This window comes from Xenopus laevis, chromosome 9_10L, assembly GCF_017654675.1.
Source record: "Xenopus laevis strain J_2021 chromosome 9_10L, Xenopus_laevis_v10.1, whole genome shotgun sequence".
In the NCBI taxonomy this organism is placed as follows: domain Eukaryota; kingdom Metazoa; phylum Chordata; class Amphibia; order Anura; family Pipidae; genus Xenopus; species Xenopus laevis.
In genome coordinates this window covers 128460644-128482959 of record NC_054387.1, presented here as the reverse complement: position 1 = coordinate 128482959, position 22316 = coordinate 128460644, and the positions used below count along the sequence as shown (strand labels likewise).

Below are 22316 nucleotides of genomic sequence, written 5' to 3'. Positions count from 1 at the left end.
CAGCCAATCAGGAAGCTCTCCCTCCTGGACCACCCCCACACCCCCTGGACCACTCCCCTTCCATATATAAACTGAAGCCCTGCAGCGTTTTTTCATTCTGCCTGTGTGTGCTTGCAAGAGCTAGTGTAGGGAGAGAGCTGTTACTGATTTCACTGATTTCTTTGAGGGACAGTTGATAGTAAGTTTGCTGGCTAGTAATCTACTTGATACTGCTCTGTATTGGAGGGATAGAAGTCTGCAGGGATTTGAGGGACATTTTAGGGTAGCTTTGCTGGCTAGTAATCTACCTTCTACTGCAGTGCTCTGTATGTAGCTGCTGTGGGCACTGATCTCTTCTGATCTCATCTGCTGACTGCTGTAATAACCCAATAGTCCTTGTAAGGACTGCTTTTATTTTCTTTTTTGTTTTTTTACTTTGCTAGTTGCTACTATAAGCCCAGTGCTATTAGTCTAGCAGTGTTGGGGAGTGGGACTGGTGTGCTACTGTGCTGCTCCTAGTAGTTCAGCAGCACCAACCCGAGAAAAATATTTTTTTTTAATATACATATATTTTTTTTTTCTTTTACTTATCTTACTGTTCTTTAACGTGTACAGTGCTGTTGCTGTTCTTCATAGTAGTGCACCAATAGTAGTGCACTTGCAGGCATTATTTGCTCAGTGTGTTCTTCATTTTCAAACAACAACCATCTAGCTGTGTGAGCTTGTTCACATTCTGTCTAAATATCAATAATAATACCGTCTCTAGAAACACCACCCGAGTGACGTTTTTCAGGCAGCAATCATATATATCGTATCCACTGCTGTAGTAGTGTATACGTTAACCTTGTAGGCATTATTTGCTCAGTGTGTTCTTCATTTTCAAACAACAACCATCTAGCTGTGTGAGCTTGTTCACATTCTGTCTAAATATCAATAATAATACCGTCTCTAGAAACACCACCCGAGTGACGTTTTTCAGGCAGCGATCATATATATCGTATCCACTGCTGTAGTAGTGTATACGTTAACCTTGTAGGCATTATTTGCTCAGTGTGTTCTTCATTTTCAAACAACAACCATCTAGCTGTGTGAGCTTGTTCACATTCTGTCTAAATATCAATAATAATACCGTCTCTAGAAACACCACCCGAGTGACGTTTTTCAGGCAGCAATCATATATATCGTATCCACTGCTGTAGTAGTGTATACGTTAACCTTGTAGGCATTATTTGCTCAGTGTGTTCTTCATTTTCAAACAACAACCATCTAGCTGTGTGAGCTTGTTCACATTCTGTCTAAATATCAATAATAATACCGTCTCTAGAAACACCACCCGAGTGACGTTTTTCAGGCAGCAATCATATATATCGTATCCACTGCTGTAGTAGTGTATACGTTAACCTTGTAGGCATTATTTGCTCAGTGTGTTCTTCATTTTCAAACAACAACCATCTAGCTGTGTGAGCTTGTTCACTTTCTGTCTAAATATCAATAATAATACCGTCTCTAGAAACACCACCCGAGTGACGTTTTTCAGGCAGCAATAATATATTCCGTATCCACTGCTGTAGTAGTGTATACGTTGACCTTGTAGGCCTTGTTTGCCCAGTGTGTTCTTCTTCTTCATTTTCAAACCACTGCCACTTAGCTGTGTGAGCTTTTTCACATTCTGTCTAAATATCAATAATAATACCGTCTCTAGAAACACCACCCGAGTGACGTTTTTCAGGCAGCAATAATATATTCCGTATCCACTGCTGTAGTAGTGTATACGTTAACCTTGTAGGCATTATTTGCTCAGTGTGTTCTTCATTTTCAAACAACAACCATCTAGCTGTGTGAGCTTGTTCACATTCTGTCTAAATATCAATAATAATACCGTCTCTAGAAACACCACCCGAGTGACGTTTTTCAGGCAGCAATAATATATTCCGTATCCACTGCTGTAGTAGTGTATACGTTGACCTTGTAGGCCTTGTTTGCCCAGTGTGTTCTTCTTCTTCATTTTCAAACAACAACCATCTAGCTGTGTGAGCTTGTTCACATTCTGTCTAAATATCAATAATAATACCGTCTCTAGAAACACCACCCGAGTGACGTTTTTCAGGCAGCAATAATATATTCCGTATCCACTGCTGTAGTAGTGTATACGTTAACCTTGTAGGCATTATTTACTCAGTGTGTTCTTCATATTCAAACAACAACCATCTAGCTGTGTGAGCTTGTTCACATTCTGTCTAAATATCAATAATAATACCGTCTCTAGAAACACCACCCGAGTGACGTTTTTCAGGCAACAATAATATATTCCGTATCCACTGCTGTAGTAGTGTATACGTTGACCTTGTAGGCCTTGTTTGCCCAGTGTGTTCTTCTTCTTCATTTTCAAACAACAACCATCTAGCTGTGTGAGCTTGTTCACATTCTGTCTAAATATCAATAATAATACCGTCTCTAGAAACACCACCCGAGTGACGTTTTTCAGGCAGCAATAATATATTCCGTATCCACTGCTGTAGTAGTGTATACGTTAACCTTGTAGGCATTATTTGCTCAGTGTGTTCTTCATTTTCAAACAACAACCATCTAGCTGTGTGAGCTTGTTCACATTCTGTCTAAATATCAATAATAATACCGTCTCTAGAAACACCACCCGAGTGACGTTTTTCAGGCAGCAATAATATATTCCGTATCCACTGCTGTAGTAGTGTATACGTTGACCTTGTAGGCCTTGTTTGCCCAGTGTGTTCTTCTTCTTCATTTTCAAACAACAACCATCTAGCTGTGTGAGCTTGTTCACATTCTGTCTAAATATCAATAATAATACCGTCTCTAGAAACACCACCCGAGTGACGTTTTTCAGGCAGCAATAATATATTCCGTATCCACTGCTGTAGTAGTGTATACGTTGACCTTGTAGGCCTTGTTTGCCCAGTGTGTTCTTCTTCTTCATTTTCAAACAACTCCCATCTAGCTGTGTGAGCTTGTTCACATTCTGTCTAAATATCAATAATAATACCGTCTCTAGAAACACCACCTGAGTTGTTGTTGTTGCTGTTTTAAAAATAATGCCAGGCAAAGGCAGGCCGCCACGCAGAGGCACAAGGGGCTGTGCTGCTATGCTATCCTGTGGCCCTAGGAAATTGCCCAGTTTTAAAAAGGCAATGACCCTGAACTCCCAAAATGCTGAAGAGGTAGTTGACTGGCTTACACAGCACACCCCATCCTCTACCGTTTCTAACTTTACCACAACATCCTCATCCTCCACTGCTATGGGCACCCCACGTAACACTTCCTCCACCACCGGCGCCCCTTCTTCACTGGAGTCAGAGGAGTTATTTTCACATGAGTTTCTTGAACTGAGTGATGCGCAACCATTATTGGCAGAAGAAGATGAAGGAGATGAGGACGTTACACCAGATTTAATTCTGGCAGAGAACACAACAGAGATGGACATAATGAGTGATGACGAGGAGGTCCCCGCTGCTGCTTCCTTCTGTGAGCTGTTAGAAGAAATTGATGCATCTGAGGAGAATGAGGATGAGGAGATTGATGTTTTATGGGTGCCCAGTAGAAGAGAAGAAGAGGAGGATAGTTCAGATGGAGAGACGGAGAGTCAGAGAGGCAGGAGGAGAATAAGACTTAGAAGAAGCAGGGAGGACAGCTCGCAGGGAACAGTAGGGCAACAACATGTATCGGCACCTGTGGTCAGCCGGCCAATGCACCCGCCATTGCCGCCAACGCCGCCGACTTCTACTGTTACCGCCAGATTGCCAGCCTCAAAAAGGTCAGCAGTGTGGGATTTTTTTAATGTGTGTGCCTCTGACAAAAGCGTTGTCATTTGCAATGAGTGCAGTCAGAAACTGAGTCTTGGGAAGCCCAACAGCCACATAGGTACAACTTCTATGCGAAGGCACATGAACGGCAAGCACAAAGCACTTTGGGAGCAACACCTCAAAGGCAACAGGCAAACTAAAAGCCACCCTCCTTCTGGTCCAGCATCTTACTGCTCTACCTCTGCTGTCCTTCACCCGTCTGAACCACCCTCCACTCCGCCTTCCACCTTGACCACCAGTTCCCATTCCCAGTCATCTGCCCCCAGCCAAGTTTCTGTGAGGGCCATGTTTGAGCGTAAGAAGCCAATGTCTGCTAGTCACCCCCTTGCCCGGCGTCTGACAGCTGGCTTGTCCGCACTCTTAGCCCGCCAGCTTTTACCATACCAGCTGGTGGACTCTGAGGCCTTCCGCAAATTTGTAGCAATTGGGACACCGCAGTGGAAGGTACCCAGCCGCAATTTTTTTTCAAAAAAGGGAATACCACACCTGTACCACCATGTGCAGAGCCAAGTCACCGCATCTCTGTCACTTAGTGTTGGGCCAAAGGTCCATATGACTACTGACGCATGGTCCTCCAAGCATGGTCAGGGCAGGTATGTCACCTACACTGCCCACTGGGTGAACTTGTTAATGGCTGGGAAGCAGGGAATGTGTAGCTCAACAACGACAGTGGAGTTGGTGTCACCGCCACGGATTGCACGCGGTTCTGCCACCACCTCTACTCCTCCTTCGCTCTCTACCTCGTCTTCTTCCTCTTCTTCGTCCTCTGCTGCTGGGTCCTCCTCCTCCACACCTGTGCACCCCCAGCTCCCCCTAGGCTATTCGACGTGCCAGGTACGCCGTTGTCATGCTGTCTTGGGGATGACGTGCCTGGAAAGCAAAAACCATACCGGATCTGTACTCCTGTCATCTCTGCAGTCACAGGCCGATCGGTGGCTGACCCCACACCAACTGAAGATCGGAAAAGTGGTGTGTGACAATGGAAGCAATCTGTTGGCAGCACTGAGACTGGGCAATTTAACACATGTGCCCTGCATGGCACATGTTCTGAATTTAATAGTACAACGTTTTGTCTCAAAGTACCCAGGATTCCAGGACATTCTCAGGCAGTCCAGGAAGGTGTCGGCCCATTTCAGACGTTCCTACACAGCCATGGCACGCCTTGCTGACATTCAGCAGCGGTACAAAATGCCAGTCAGGCGTTTGATTTGCGACAGCCAGACTCGCTGGAATTCAACGCTCCTCATGTTGGAACGTCTGCTGCAACAACAAAGAGCCGTCAACGAATACCTGTTTGAACTGGGTGGTAGGACTGGATCTGCAGAGCTGGGGATTTTTTTACCCCGTTACTGGGTGCTTATGCGCGATGCCTGCAGGCTCATGCGCCCTTTTGAAGAGGTTACAAATATGGTCAGTCGCACCGAAGGCACCATCAGCGACCTAATACCCTTCGCTTTCTTCCTGGAGCGTGCCGTGCGACGAGTGACAGATGAGGCTGTAGACCAGCGTGACGAGGAGCAGGAAGCGCACGATTTCTGGTTGGAATCACCAGAACGAACCCAGGCACCTGCTGCAACGCAGGGAGAGGTGTCAGAAGTGGAGTCAGAGGAGGAAGGTGGCTTTGTGGAGGAGGAGGACCAACAGGAGCAGGCTTCCCAGGGGGCTAGTGGTGACCTTTTGGGGACCCCTGGTCTTGTACGTGGCTGGGGGGAGGAGACCATGGATGATGCAGTCCTTGATAACGAGGAAGCGGAGATGGATACCTCTGCATCCAACCTTGTGAGAATGGGGTCTTTCATGCTGTCATGCCTGTTGAAGGACCCCCGTATCAAGAGGCTTAAGGAGAAGGACCTGTACTGGGTCGCGACTCTACTAGACCCTCGGTACAAGCATAAAGTGGCAGAAATGTTACCAACATACCACAAGTCTGAAAGGATGCTGCATTTAGAAACCAGCCTGCAAAACATGTTGTACAATGCTTATAAGGGTGATGTCACTTCAGGAACTCATCAACATTCCAGGGGCAGAGGTGCCAGTAATCCTGCCACGAGCGCACCTGCAAGGACAAAGCACTTTGGCCACTCTGTAACGTCAGACATGCAAATGTTTTTCAGTCCAAGGCAGCGGCAGAACCGTTCGGGATCCACCCTCAAATAACGCCTCGACCGGCAGGTAGCGGACTACCTGGCATTAACTGCAGATATCGACACTCTGAGGAGCGATGAACCCCTGGACTACTGGGTGCGCAGGCTTGATCTGTGGCCAGAGCTGTCACAATTTGCCATGAACCTCTTGTCTTGCCCCGCCTCAAGTGTCCTCTCAGAAAGGACCTTCAGTGCAGCAGGAGGGATTGTAACTGAGAAGAGAACTCGCCTAGGTCACAAAAGTGTGGATTACCTGACCTTTATTAAAATGAATGAGGGGTGGATCTCGGAGGGTTACTGCACGCCGGAAGACTTGTGCTGAGTTTCTGATTCTGACTCCCCATGCAGCTGTCCTTCTCTGCACGCCTCATGACTCCACATACAGCTGTCCTTTAGCGTCCTCCTCCCTCCACCACCATTACAAACTAGGGTGCAAACCCTACTGGTTTAATTTGAATCCAGGTAAATCCTGAGTTTTTCTGGCCTCTGTGCTTCAGTGGCTGTGACAAAAAAATTGAATATTTTCAGCATTTATATGGCATATTGTTTCTGGACTTCTGGTTCAGTGGCTGCGACAAAAAAAACATAATTTTTCAGGAAAGTACACATGCCTAATTTTTCAGGGTTCTGCAACAGTGGCAAAATCGCATCTTTTATGGTCACCGCAGGTGATCAATAAAGTAGACCAAAACTGGGCCCACACTGCAGAATCAGTGTTTTTTGGTTCGCTTCACTGTACATTGAATTACCTCTGCCTGACCGTGCACGTGCGCACAAGCACGGTGACTGCTAAACACACCACTACAGAAATATTGCCACCAACAGGACGAACATCCTGGAGGTGACAAGCAACTAGTAATTAAAAACTATTATTTGCTCACTTGACGGTATCATTCATTAAAGCTCTTTGCGTCTTTTTGCGTTGCAGTAAGCACCGCGTTTCGTCTTTGCGTGTGAACAGGCTGTAACCTTTACACGACTTGATTGGCATGTAGACGCCGGACGTTTTAAAGCATTTTATTACACAGGTTTAGAAATGTAGTGTGATTTCTGCCCTTTACAGCACAAAACGCAGCGCTGTGTCAACAATGGATTTTTTAGAAACATTTTTGCCCTTGATCCCCCTCTGGCATGCCACTGTCCAGGTCGTTGCACCCTTTAAACAACTTTAAAATCATTTTTCTGTCCAGAAATGTCTTTTCTAGCTTTTAAAATTCGCCTTCCCATTGAAGTCTATGGGGTTCGCGACGTTCGCGAACCGTTCGCATTTTTGACGCAAGTTCGCGAATATGTTCGCGAACTTTTTTTCCGACGTTCGCTACATCCCTAATGATGACATGTACAAAATGTATGACAGTGCAGCCTAACTTTTAAGGGAATATATTAACATCACCACAACTCAGAAACGACAAAAAAAACAAACAAACAAATGAAATGAATCAAAAATTACATTTTGCTAATTTATACAGCTTTAAATAAAGATGCAGTATTTGTAGAAACAGCCATGCGGAGGAGTATTAAGCCCAATATATGCCATGGATAGAGGAGGGGAGACGGGATGCAGAGTGGGAATAAAACTGCTGCTCATCACTTGCTGGAGTGAAGCCACGCTGGGTTTATATGCACTGGGTCAAAGGCGAGAAGGAACATTTTTCAAGTTTACATTGAAGTACCTCTTCTGTTACAGTCTTCTGATGAAATTATCACAAGCCTGTAAAAAGAAGAGATGTACAGGGTATTATATTTTAAATTTGTGAATTAATAGAACCTTTGACACCTTTGCAAAGATAGAAGCCCCATGCAGTTGAAATGTCAACCCCTTATTCTCCCCTTCACTTATTTGTAAAGTCCATTTGATGCAGTTGACCTCCTCTTATGGTTATAGGGTTTCCTAAACTAGACACATTATTCAATATTCTGTACGTGTCCCTTAATTCCCCTGTGTATTCAGTATAAGTCACTTAGGAGAACCTCTGTAAATGGACCAGCAAACACTTTGTAGCCTATTTCACTATTTCAAGAGTCAAGACCAAGTTTCTTGGAGTTATCTAAATGTATCAATCAAAAAAAAATCTACAACATTTAATGAACATATTTGCCTGCTAAAACATTCAACTTTTTTTTGTAGGAAAACAGCACTAGGCAGTCCCATGTTTTCTAATTTTCCCTGAATTATAAAGAGTTTTAGAAAACACTGAGAGAATTTTAATGAAAGAAAATGAAAAACATGAATGTGCCAAGATACTGTATGTACTAAAATGACTGTACCTGTCGTGAACTTTTCTTTGATGGGATTCATCAAGTTCCTCATAATACTGTTATTCTGCTTTGTTTCTTTGTCTATAAGGAAGATATTCCAGGCCAGATTTGCTATTTTAGGCTGACTGTTTAGGATTCTGTTTCGAGCAGTGGAGCTCCTGTCAACTAGATCATCAACAACTACTGCAACCTTGTCTATGCCTGTAAAATAAACACAAATATAGGAATAGAGAAATTTTCATTATACTGTGATCATAAACAAATTCAAGGCTCCATAATAGACGAAAGGGGGTCATCTAATCAACAAATCCATTTTTTACTCCCTTTGGCCATCAATCAGATCATTTTGGAGGCATATGGAGATCCACCAGAAGAGGACTCCATCAACAGGTAGATGCAGTCCTCTTCTGACACCATTTTCTAACCCGCCTGATAGATACCTGGTGAGCAGGTTACCAGGAAGTCTCCATAAATCACCCAACAGGTTTCCAAGTCAATCCAGAAGGACTCTAAAGTTGACAGTTTATATCAGCCCATGCATGGCCAGATTTATAAAGGATGACAGATCTATGCTTCAGTATACAATGGAGCAAGCTTTAATGAACCCTAATGGCTCAGCATGAGCTTTAACAGTATTCCGGGGACGAGTTTTGGACCTACATCCCCTTTAAGATGGGCATGAAGATAATTTTGAAATCTTTGAAATGCTATGTGTGATGCATGATGGAGGCAACGCTAGGTACCTAGTTCAGATGATTGATATTCCAGCTCGTCATCATACAAAGAATCCGTCACATCAGTGATATTGATCCTTCCTCTACTCATGGAGTGATACAATATGGCATAATTGCATCGACACACCTCTTCTCTGAATTTAAAGCTGTTAGTATTGGTGATGACAAAAGGTAAGACAGTGTGACCTGTGGACTCTATCAGGTAACTTATAAGCCAGTTGTATTCCTCAGGGCTGGATCTGGAAAATATTCCAATTGTTGCTTTTTTGCTAGACCTCGGACTCTGCCATGAAATACAGATACACAATGATCATTCACATCATCAGTAGATTTAATGACAGTACATGTAAGATAAGAAGTACTTCCAAAAAGTCCCATGCAGAGTCCCATTTACAGCCCTGGACAGTTGTCTGCCCCCTAACTACATCCTACCAAGATTTCTCTGGCTTTTAGTATAAACACAACAGGAGCCCTGTGAGAGATGATAAGGAGCTTGTGCTCCGCCTTCTGGTAAGACAATGGCTGATTAGGCAAGGTTAAAACTGCAAGCTATGCTAGTAACTCTAACTCACAGCAGCTTGGGCAAAATAAAAAAAAGTAAACATATATTACCCTTGGGCAAACCCACATGAAAAATGAAGGTATTCTAGGCCTTTTATCATGTAATACTAGACCATAATATATTTCACTGTACCGTGTCAGGATAGATGACTTCATGAGAGACACGTGCACTGGAGTTGAATCTTTTGGCAATAATCAACACGGCTATTCCACTGGATAGAAATGTAAGAAGAATCTTTGTATAAAAGAAAAGAAAAACAAATGTTAAACAGGATATCGCACAGTTTATTGTGTTATACAGAAGCTATAGGCAAGCACACAACACTTCATTTCTATAGCAAGTGGGGATTTTTCCATATTTAAATAATAATAATAGTGTTTTTAAACATAACAAATTCATATTTTAAAAAAGAATATTGTTTGCGTGTCTATTATGGACTATGTACTCCACATGAGGCACATGGAATGTCAAATGTCTGTTGGCAAACCTAAAAGGTTGGACATATGGATGTTGCTTACACAATTGGGCCCTAGGTGTTTTATTTGATAATATTATACATACAGGTTTTCATTAAGTTATTGGTTAAACAAATTTCTGGTTTAGAGGAGGTTTTCGTGAGGTTTTAGTCCAATTTAGGCAGGATAATCCCAAATTTCAGACCACCAAAGGGGTGAGGTTTACCAAAAAGATGGTGGAACATTGAGGAGATTATGCCCTTCTCTTATAGTCACCACGTGTGGTTGACCATATCATGGCCATGGCCTAAAGTGTCCATGTATATGTCTCATTTCTCATCTTTCCATAGAGTGGCCAGAGCTTAAACAGTATGTGACTGATCTGCTCATATACTGGCATATATGGTGCATTGGCAGATAACATTTTCAAAGCTGCCCCATTGCCAAACTGACCAAATTTCACAGTAGTGGTCTATCTAATATAATATAAGTTGGGTTATAAGCTGTTTTTCTTTGTTGAGGATGATTAGGAATGTTGAGGATGATTAGGAAGAAATGTAACTGTCATGCTAGTCATTTTTCTCATTTGTGGCAAAATTTGTAATTGTGTGGACCTTAAAAAGATGAATTTAATTCAATTTTCATCCAGTAGGGTAATGAGAAGTCTCCACAGTAAAATATATTTAGATCCACCATCTACTGAATATTGAGAGAAGTTGTATATTAGCACACGCATCCTAAGATTGCTTTCTTTTTTTCAAAGCCCCTTGTAGGAGAAATATGCTCACATCAGGTCCTTAGACTCCATCTGGCAAGGACTTTAATATTTCTTCTCAATGCGGCCACAGTACGTGCTGAGGCTTTTCCCAATATGACAACTCTACCCTGGTCTTTATAGGAGCCTCCTTCTTTCTCCTTCTACATGACACTCAACACCCCTAACACAATTAGTTAGACAGCTCCACTTAGAATATTTCCCAGGCAGCCTTTGGGTTCTTCCTGCACCTTCATGAACTCGTATTCACCCTCAGCTTCGACCATCACTGACTGTAAATAGTACATGTCGAATATTCCAAAAATACTCCTCAAACAGCAACATTTTCTAAGCTAAGGATAATTTTCATGAGCTAGGCATGTAGACATGGACATACTGTACTTACAGTAGCGTGATATGATGCAACTTCCATCCAAAGAATGATATTCATTTCCAGGTAGGTAACTAAAGCTGCCCATATGAGCATCACCAGCATGGAATGCTGAAAGAGCAGTATATATGGTTATTATTACAGTTTTTGTCTTTGGTGATATCATTGTCTCCTTCAACAGTTGGTTTCACAATCTCACTTTGTAGAGATAAGCCAAAAACCCTTAGGTTTGTTCTACTAAAAGAGACTTCTGGTCAAATGTCTCTGCCTAGTATGGTGCAAATATAGAGATGTAGCTGTTCTATTTATTAATTTATAAGGGTGGTAGTATGGGGATATTTCCATAGCAACTGCAAGAACTTGGCATATATAACTTGTGCCCATACAGAACACACAACATCATATTTATAATGTAAAACTTCCTCTGTGGGAATGGGATTAAGGGAAATGCACGGCACTAATAATAATAGACCCAAAAAAAACGCAAAGGAAAACTCACAGATTTGCTTGCGAAGATGATGAGTAAAGATCCTACAGCAAAAGTTGTGATTATCAAACCCATCTGCAAAACATGAGATATAAATCAGCACCTTCAGCAGGCGATTCCAATGTTGTGCTACTTCTCAATTGTTTAGGACACCCAAGCACCCATGAAAGAAAGAAATGTATGTGTTTTGAATATGTAAATAGGTCTCGGCCTAGTAAACATATGAAAACACTTTTCATCAAATACTTGCACCTAATAATGGTATGTCTAGCACCAATGTACTCAACATACCTATTGATGTATCAAGGAATCCTGTATGTTCCATGTGCCATTGACCTACTTGTGCTCAATATACAATCATCAGATTAACATTTTGCACCCATAATTGTCTGTTGAGACATTTTTCACATTCTGCAAAATGGTATCAGCCATTTTCTAGCTTGCAGCTTTTATGTTAAAGGATAAGTAAACCTCGAAAATAAGTGAATATAAAATTAATAAGGGCGATATTCTAAGCCCTTTTGTAATTTACATTCATTATTTATTATGTTTTATTCCAAGATATTAAAGGATACATGTACTGTTAATATGAATGAATTTGTTACAACAGCGCCACCATCGCTGCTGGTCATATTCCGTCCAGTCTGACCACCAAGTAGCCAAGGAAGTTGTCAGGAGAAAGAAAGAGGCTGCTTTTAAGTTCTTCTGCTTAGGAAAGATTTGAGAAAGGTTTCTAACTTTTTTTTAAACCAGAAGAAAATCAGAGCAGCCTCTTTCTTTCTCCTGACAACTTCCTTGACTACTTGGTGGTCAGAATGGTCGGAAAATGACCAGCAGGTGGCGCTGTTGTAACAAAATTAATTTATGTTACAGTACATGCATCCCTTAATATCTTGGAATCTAAAAAAAAAAAAAAATAATAATATACATTGCAAAAGTTCCTAGAATAACACCCTCATTTACTTTAAATAAAGATTAAAAAGTAATATGTAATAATAAAATATAGTTATATTTCAGTGGGTTTGCATGTTATATATTTACTTACAGAAAAGAAAACTGATTTATCAGGGAGCAGGAAGAGGTACCAGGACAAAACCAAGACGCCAGCCAGAACCAGAAGCTAAAGTAGGAAACAACAACGCAGAAGACATTGTATTACATAGATTAGTTTTGTTCTATTCGCAAATACTGAGCATTCTGCATCGTCCACTATATAATAAAGGATGATGTAATCCAGCAAGAGCTGTGAACCCCAAAGAGATACCATCCAGAGCCTCTAACAGTTGTCTGCTCCCTAACTACATCCTACCAAGATTTCTCTGGCTTTTAGTATAAACACAACAGGAGCCCTGTGAGAGATGATAAGAAGCTTGTGCTCAGCCTTCTGGTAAGACAATGGCTGATTAGGCAAGGTTAAAACTGCAAGCTATGCTAGTAACTCTAACTCACAGTAGCTTGGGCAAAATAAAAAAAAAGTAAACATATATTACCCTTGGGCAAACCCACATGAAAAATTAAGGTATTCTAGGCCTTTTATCATGTAATACTAGACCATAATATATTTCACTGTACCGTGTCAGGATAGTTGACTTCATGAGAGACACGTGCACTGGAGTTGAATATTTTGGCAATAATCAACACGGCTATTCGTGAGGAGGAGGAGGTTTTCGTGAGGTTTTAGTCCAATTTAGGCAGGATAATCCCAAATTTCAGACCACCAAAGGGGTGAGGTTTACCAAAAAGATGGTGGAACATTGAGGAGATTATGCCCTTCTCTTATCACCACGTGTCGTTGACCATATCATGGCCATGGCCTAAAGTGTCCATGTATACGTCTCATTTCTCATCTTTCTATAGAGTGGCCATATAAACCCAGACCTTAAACAGTATGTGACTGATCTGCTCATACATTGGCATATATGGTGCATTGGCAGATAACATTTTCAAAACTGCCCCATCCCCAAACTGACCAAATTTCACAGTAGCGGTCTATCTAATATAATATTAGGTGGGTAATAAGCTGTTTTTAGTTGTTGAGGATGATTAGGAAGAAATACAACTGTCATGCTAGTCATTTTTCTCATTTGTGGCAAAATTAGTAATTGTGTGGACCTTAAAAAGATGAATTTAATTCAATTTTCATGCAGTAGGGTAATGAGAAGTCTCCACAGTAAAATATATTTAGATCCCACCATCTACTGAATATTAAGAGAAGTATTTTAGCATAAGCATCCTGAGTTTGCTCTCTTTTTTTCAAAGCCCCTTGTAGAGAAATATGCTCAACCTCCTTCTTTCTCCTTCTCCATGAGACTCAACACCCCTAACACAATTAGTTAATCAGCTCTACTTAGAATATTTCCCAGGCAGCCTTTGGGTTCTTCCTGCTCCTTCATGAACTTGTATTCACCCTCAGCTTCGACCATCACTGACTGTAAATAATACATGTCGAATATTCCAAAAGTACTCCTCACACAGCAATATTTTCTAAGCTAAGGATAATTTTCATGAGCTAGGAGTGTAGACAATGACATATTGTACTTACAGTAGCGTAATATGATGCAACTTCCATCCAAAGAATGATATTCATTTTCAGGTAGGTAACTAAAGCTGCCCATATGAGCATCACCAGCATGGAATGCTGAAAGAACAGTATATATGGTTATTATTCTAACAGTTTTTGTCTTTGGTGATATCATTGTCTCCTTCAACAGTTGGTTTCACAATCTCACTTTGTAGAGATAAGCCAAAAACCCTTAGGTTTGTTCTACTAAAAGAGACTTCTGGTCAAATGTCTCTGCCTAGTATGGTGCAAATATAGAGATGTAGCTGTTCTATTTATTAATTTATAAGGGTGGTAGTATGGGGATATTTCCATAGCAACTGCAAGAACTTGGCATATATAACTTGTGCCCATACAGAACACACATCATCATATTTATAATGTAAAACTTCCTCTGTGGGAATGGGATTAAGGGAAATGCACGGCACTGATAATAATAGACCCAAAAAAAACGCAAAGGAAAACTCACAGAATTGCTTGCGAAGATGATGAGTAAAGATCCTACAGCAAAAGTTGTGATTATCAAACCCATCTGCAAAACATGAGATATAAATCAGCACCTTCAGCAGGCGATTCCAATGTTGTGCTACTTCTCAGTTGTTTAGGACACCCAAGCACCCATGAAAGAAAGAAATGTATGTGTTTTGAATATGTAAATAGGTCTCGGCCTAGTAAACATATGAAAACACTTTTCATCAAATACTTGCACCTAATAATGGTATGCCTAGCACCAATGTACTCAACATACCTATTAATGTATAAAGGAATCCTGTATGTTCCATGTGCCATTGACCTACTTGTGCTCAATATACAATCATCAGATTAACATTTTGCACCCATAATTGTCTGTTGAGACATTTTTCACATTCTGCAAAATGGTATCAGCCATTTTCTAGCTTGCAGCTTTTATGTTAAAGGATAAGTAAACCTCGAAAATAAGTGAATATAAAATAAATTAGGGCGATATTCTAAGAACTTTTGTAATTTACATTCATTATTTATTATGTTTTTATTCCAAGATATTAAAGGATACATGTACTGTTAATATGAATGAATTTGTTACAACAGCGCCACCATCGCTGCTGTTCATATTCCGTCCAGTCTGACCACCAAGTAGCCAAGGAAGTTGTCAGGAGAAAGAAAGAGGCTGCTTTTAAGTTCTTCTGCTTAGGAAAGATTTGAGAAAGGTTTCTAACTTTTTTTTAAACCAGAAGAAAATCAGAGCAGCCTCTTTCTTTCTCCTGACAACTTCCTTGACTACTTGGTGGTCAGAATGGTCGGAAAATGACCAGCAGGTGGCGCTGTTGTAACAAAATTAATTTATGTTACAGTACATGCATCCCTTAATATCTTGGAATCTAAAAAAAAAAAAAATAATAATATACATTGCAAAAGTTCCTAGAATAACACCCTCATTTACTTTAAATAAAGATTAAAAAGTAATATGTAATAATAAAATATAGTTATATTTCAGTGGGTTTGCATGTTATATATTTACTTACAGAAAAGAAAACTGATTTATCAGGGAGCAGGAAGAGGTACCAGGACAAAACCAAGACGCCAGCCAGAACCAGAAGCTAAAGTAGGAAACAACAACGCAGAAGACATTGTATTACATAGATTAGTTTTGTTCTATTCGCAAATACTGAGCATTCTGCATCGTCCACTATATAATAAAGGATGATGTAATCCAGCAAGAGCTGTGAACCCCAAAGAGATACCATCCAGAGCCTCTAACAGTTATCTGCCCCCTAACTACATCCTACCAAGATTTCTCTGGCTTTTAGTATAAACACAACAGGAGCCCTGTGAGAGATGATAAGAAGCTTGTGCTCAGCCTTCTGGTAAGACAATGGCTGATTAGGCAAGGTTAAAACTGCAAGCTATGCTAGTAACTCTAACTCACAGTAGCTTGGGCAAAATAAAAAAAAAGTAAACATATATTACCCTTGGGCAAACCCACATGAAAAATTAAGGTATTCTAGGCCTTTTATCATGTAATACTAGACCATAATATATTTCACTGTACCGTGTCAGGATAGTTGACTTCATGAGAGACACGTGCACTGGAGTTGAATCTTTTGGCAATAATCAAGACGGCTGTTCCACTGGATAGAAATGTAAGAAGAATCTTTGTATAAAAGAAAAGAAAAACAAATGTTAAACAGGATATCGCACAGTTTATTGTGTTATACAGAAGCTATAGGCAAGCACACAACACTTCATTTCTGTAGCAAGTGGGGATTTTTCCATATTTAAATATATAATAATAGTGTTTTTAAACATACCGGTAACAAATTCATATTTTAAAAAAGAATATTATTTGCGTGTCTATTATGGACTATGTACTCCACATGAGGCACATGGAATATCAAAATATGGACTGTGTTTTCAATGAATGTGTGTGTGTTGGCAAACCTAAAAGGTTGGACGTCAGGATGTTGCTTACACAATTGGGCCCTAGGTGTTTTATTTGATAATATTATACATACAGGTTTTCATTCAGTTATTGGTTAAACAAAATTCTGGTTTAGAGGAGGTTTTCGTGAGGTTTTAGTCCAATTTAGGCAGGATAATCCCAAATTTCAGACCACCAAAGGGGTGAGGTTTACCAAAAAGATGGTGGAACATTGAGGAGATTATGCCCTTCTCTTATCACCACGTGTCGTTGACCATATCATGGCCATGGCCTAAAGTGTCCATGTATACGTCTCATTTCTCATCTTTCTATAGAGTGGCCATATAAACCCAGACCTTAAACAGTATGTGACTGATCTGCTCATATATTGGCATATATGGTGCATTGGCAGATAACATTTTCAAAACTGCCCCATCCCCAAACTGACCAAATTTCACAGTAGCGGTCTATCTAATATAATATTAGGTGGGTAATAAGCTGTTTTTAGTTGTTGAGGATGATTAGGAAGAAATACAACTGTCATGCTAGTCATTTTTCTCATTTGTGGCAAAATTAGTAATTGTGTGGACCTTAAAAAGATGAATTTAATTCAATTTTCATGCAGTAGGGTAATGAGAAGTCTCCACTATATATATAGATCTATATTTAGATCCCACCATCTACTGAATATTAAGAGAAGTATTTTAGCATAAGCATCCTGAGTTTGCTCTCTTTTTTTCAAAGCCCCTTGTAGAGAAATATGCTCAACCTCCTTCTTTCTCCTTCTCCATGAGACTCAACACCCCTAACACAATTAGTTAATCAGCTCCACTTAGAATATTTCCCAGGCAGCCTTTGGGTTCTTCCTGCTCCTTCATGAACTTGTATTCACCCTCAGCTTCGACCATCACTGACTGTAAATAATACATGTCGAATATTCCAAAAGTACTCCTCACACAGCAATATTTTCTAAGCTAAGGATAATTTTCATGAGCTAGGAGTGTAGACAAGGACATATTGTACTTACAGTAGCGTAATATGATGCAACTTCCATCCAAAGAATGATATTCATTTCCAGGTAGGTCACTACAAGCCATATGAGCATCACCAGCATGGAATGCTGAAAGAACAGTATATATGGTTATTATTCTAACAGTTTTTGTCTTTGGTGATATCATTGTCTCCTTCAACAGTTGGTTTCACAATCTCACTTTGTAGAGATAAGCCAAAAACCCTTATGTTTGTTCTACTAAAAGAGACTTCTGGTCAAATGTCTCTGCCTAGTATGGTGCAAATATAGAGATGTAGCTGTTCTATTTATTAATTTATAAGGGTGGTAGTATGGGGATATTTCCATAGCAACTGCAAGAACTTGGCATATATAACTTGTGCCCATACAGAACACACATCATCATATTTATAATGTAAAACTTCCTCTGTGGGAATGGGATTAAGGGAAATGCACGGCACTAATAATAATAGACCCAAAAAAAACGCAAGGGAAAACTCACAGAATTGTTTGCGAAGATGATGAGTAAAAATCCTACATAGTGATGGGCGAATTTGTGCCGTTTCGCTTCGCCGGAAAATTCGCGAATTTCGCGCGAAATTCGCGAAACGGCGAAAAATTCGCGAAACGGCGCCGGTGTCTCGTTTTTGACGCCGGCGCCCGTTTTTGTCGTCCGTTTTTATGGAAAAATTTTTTTGACGCCGGCGAATTTTTACCGCGAATTTTCGCGTGCGTTTTGCGAATTTATTCGCTGGGCGCGAATCGCGCAAATTCGCCGCGAATTTGCGCCTGGCGAATAAATTCGCCCATCACTAATCCTACAGCAATAGTTGTGATAATCAAACCCATCTGCAAAACATGAGATATAAATCAGCACCTTCAGCAGGAGATTCCAATGTTGTGCTACTTCTCAGTTGTTTAGGACACCCAAGCACCCATGAAAGAAAGAAATGTATGTGTTTTGAATATGTAAATAGGTCTCGGCCTAGTAAACATATGAAAACACTTTTCATCAAATACTTGCACCTAATAATGGTATGTCTAGCACCAATGTACTCAACATACCTATTAATGTATAAAGGAATCCTGTATGTTCCATGTGCCATTGACCTACTTGTGCTCAATATACAATCATCAGATTAACATTTTGCACCCATAATTGTCTGTTGAGACATTTTTCACATTCTGCAAAATGGTATCAGCCATTTTCTAGCTTGCAGCTTTTATGTTAAAGGATAAGTAAACCTCGAAAATAAGTGAATATAAAATGAATTAGGGCGATATTCTAAGTACTTTTGTAATTTACATTCATTATTTATTATGTTTTTATTCCAAGATATTAAAGGATAAATGTACTATTAATATGAATGAATTTTGTTACAACAGCGCCACCATCGCTGCTGTTCATATTCCGTCCAGTCTGAACACCAAGTAGCCAAGGAAGTTGTCAGGAGAAAGAAAGAGGCTGCTTTTAATTTCTTCTGCTTAGGAAAGATTTGAGAAAGGTTTCTAACTTTTTTTTAAACCAGAAGAAAATGAGAGAAGCCTCTTTCTTTCTCCTGACAACTTCCTTGACTACTTGGTGGTCAGAATGATTGGAAAATGACGAGCAGGTGGCGCTGTTGTAACAAAATTAATTTATGTTACAGTACATGTATCCCTTAATATCTTGGAATCTAAAAAAAAAATAATAATAATATGCATTGCAAAAGTTCCTAGAATAACACCCTCGTTAATTATACATTCACTTATTATCATGGTTTACTTGTCCTTTAAATAAAGATTTAAAAGCATTATGTAATAATAAAATATAGTTATATTTCAGTGGGTTTGCATGTTATATATTTACTTACAGAAAAGAAAACTGATTTATCAGGGAGCAGGAAGAGGTACCAGGACAAAACCAAGACGCCAGCCAGAACCAGAAGCTAAAGTAGGAAACAACAACACAGAAGACATTGTATTACATAGATTAGTTTTGTTCTATTCGCAAATACTGAGCATTCTGCATCGTCCACTATATAATAAAACACTAAAAGGATGATGTAATCCAGCAAGAGCTGTGAACCCCAAAGAGATACCATCAGCAGCCTCTAACAATAAATGCGCAATCAAGGGAGGACATCTCACGTAGGGGCAAATTTATCAAAGGTCGAATTTCGAAGTTATATAAAAAAAAATTTAACTCTAATAAATTTGAATGTACTCACAACTCGAATGGGAGGTTATGTATGAAAAAACTCAAATGTCTAATATTCTATTGGATACGAATGACCCGAAAATTGTAATCAAATCGGTTTGACTTGTAAATGGACTAGGGATGCACCGAATCCACTATTTTGGATTCGGCCGAACCCCCGAATCCTTCATGAAGGATTCAGCCGGATACCGAATCCGAATCCTAATTTGCATATGCAAATTAGGATTCAGATTCGGTTCGGCCCGGGCAGAAGGATTCGGCCGAATCCGAATCCTGCTGAAAAAGGCCGAATCCTGGCCGAATCCCGAACCAAATCCTGGATTCAGTGCATCCCTAAAATGGACTCGTCAGGTGTTAGGTAACAAATATCCAAAATTAGAACTGTTTCCAGGGTTGAGGTGTGATAAATCTCACATTCAAATTCGAGTTGGTGATTTCAAATTAACATTTGTTGAGTTTTAACCAAAAAAAAATTTCAATTCGCATTCAAATCTTAATAAATCTGCCCCTTAATCTATATTTTACAAAGTGAGGTTACCATTGTCCTTGAGCCTCCACTGTATGTGCAGCAGAAGTAATTAACATTGGGACCATGGTCTATAAGTAATAACATAAGTTAACACTATTCCATCCTTAGTTCTCCGGTTCTCCGACCTCTCTAGTGACCATCTTTAGGCCATTGCTACTCATATAGCTGAGTGTGTTTATTTACATTACTCTTGATTCCTGCATAAGAAGTGGACATTTTACAGATGTCAAGAACTGATTTAAAGGAATCAGATTTGTTTTCTGTAGAAAACACTTACTTCAGGCACTGGTTGTCCTCCCGCATGTCCTACAAAAAAAAAAAAAAATAGGAATTGTCATTTTCAAGTCTTCTCAAGTAGTACTTTGTCACCCATGGAAGAATGCCTCAAAGCATCCACAAATACCTTTCAATCTATAAGAATGCATTCCATGCTATGATCCACATTTTTCTTGGTCATCTTAAGAGAGGTGATCTCCCACAGTGTGACAAAGTTGATAATGCCCTAAAAGTTCCTCTTCATTTCACAGTGCTACTGTTGCCTTGAAACATCTCAGTGGGGTATATTTATCAAAGAGGGAGAAGATGAAATTTCTAAGCACAGAGTTCTTGCATCTAGACCAATGGCTATGCTCTGGGCCCAGATTAAACATTTAGAACAATGTGCAGAGTGCAACATTGTTGGGCACAACCTGTTATGGACAGAAGTATGTCCGGAGAGTATTTTGTCCCTTCCAAATTGTGATGAGTAAGTTCAGCTAGCTGATAAGAAGAAATGACACTGACACGACTGTTCAGTATGCAAAATGCTTCTCTCTGTTTTATTGTAAGATATCAAAAGGTTATATAGGCAAAGAGGGGGTTATGTTGCCCTTGCGGTTAAGCTATGTGGTTTCACATGGAAAGATACAAACTTCATAGATATAAAAATAGATATCAAACTTCGTAGATATAGATCTTGAAATTGGAGGAAATACAACGAAATATAAAGTACAAAGTTCTTATGCAGTTTTAATTTAGCAGTCATCTTCCAGGAACAGCTGCATAGAGGCATGACCACAAGCTGGCGTGACCTTTTAGACCGAGTCTCTTTTCTGTGAAGTGCAGGTGTCTTCCCAGAATAGGTGCAGAGTAGCATGACCAACACGAGACTGTTTCCTGTGAAGAGGTTTATCTTTGGTTTCATCCTAGCTAGTATTGATATATGTTTTGCAAATAGCTGAGTAAGGAAATATAGCAGATACACAGTAAAACAGTAAAATAGACTTTTTAAATGAGAGCATACAGAATAGACTGACCAGTCCACCACAATCCCCCCTAAAAACGTCTATTTTGCTGTCCCTACCTAGATAGAAGTTAGGAAGTTGCTCCAGAGGGAGTACACCCTAGTGGTGGGTATGATGTTTCAGCGTGGTCTGGAGAGACCTGCACAAAATCAGTGACCAACCCTGCCAACATGACTAACAGCACTGTCCTTAACCTGAGCGAAGGAGGGGGGTGGAAGCGGGTGGAGGTGCGGGAGTGGGTGCTGGGGTCATGGGAATGTATTGGGAGAGTGCTGTTGTCGGAATATAAGGGAGAGAGCGGGGATCAATGAGGAGAGAAGCATTTTGCATACTGAACAGTCGTGTCAGTGTCATTTCTTCTTATCAGCTAGCTGAACTTACTCATCACAATTTGGAAGGGACAAAATACTCTCCGGACATACTTCTGTCCATAACAAACCTTCCTTGCTCAAGCTAGTGGCAGTGACAGGGGACACTTACCCTCAGTACCAAGTAATAAATACCTGTAACATCCTGGTTTCTTCTGCCTTCAATTCGGTTCATTGTCTATTGAGTAGTCAGTCTCTGAATGAAGAAGAATCTTAAATTAAGCATGGCAACCACTTGTGGCCTCATAAAAAATACAAATGACCCCAAGGGGAGGAGAGGAGACTTGGTAAGGGGGAGCCCAAGAAATGGTGTAAAACAAGGTCAGACTGATCTACCAGAATATCCCCCAGTAGACCAAGCCTAGGAC

General features: G+C 40.3%; 1 protein-coding gene across 5 annotated transcripts in view; it reads right to left on the bottom strand.

Annotated features, from left to right (window-relative positions):
* LOC108702076 overlaps positions 1–22316 on the bottom strand; it is a 31505-nt gene that overhangs the window by 7338 nt on the left and 1851 nt on the right. For 2 of the 5 annotated variants that reach the window (XM_041576827.1, XM_041576828.1), the window contains exons 2-15: positions 22084–22144; positions 20575–20603; positions 19422–19496; positions 17587–17679; positions 16191–16292; positions 15664–15738; positions 14631–14693; positions 14144–14239; positions 12647–12721; positions 11614–11676; positions 11130–11225; positions 9647–9748; positions 8962–9235; positions 8228–8419 (exon numbers count right to left, since the gene is read on the bottom strand). In XM_041576827.1, the coding sequence (XP_041432761.1) occupies positions 8228–8419; positions 8962–9235; positions 9647–9748; positions 11130–11225; positions 11614–11676; positions 12647–12721; positions 14144–14239; positions 14631–14693; positions 15664–15738; positions 16191–16292; positions 17587–17679; positions 19422–19496; positions 20575–20603; positions 22084–22123 (1375 nt within the window). In that variant the 5' untranslated portion in view covers positions 22124–22144. The remainder of the gene's footprint in view (positions 1–8227; positions 8420–8961; positions 9236–9646; positions 9749–11129; positions 11226–11613; positions 11677–12646; positions 12722–14143; positions 14240–14630; positions 14694–15663; positions 15739–16190; positions 16293–17586; positions 17680–19421; positions 19497–20574; positions 20604–22083; positions 22145–22316) is intronic. The other 3 variants (XM_041576830.1, XM_041576829.1, XM_041576831.1) reach the window with 3 other exon arrangements.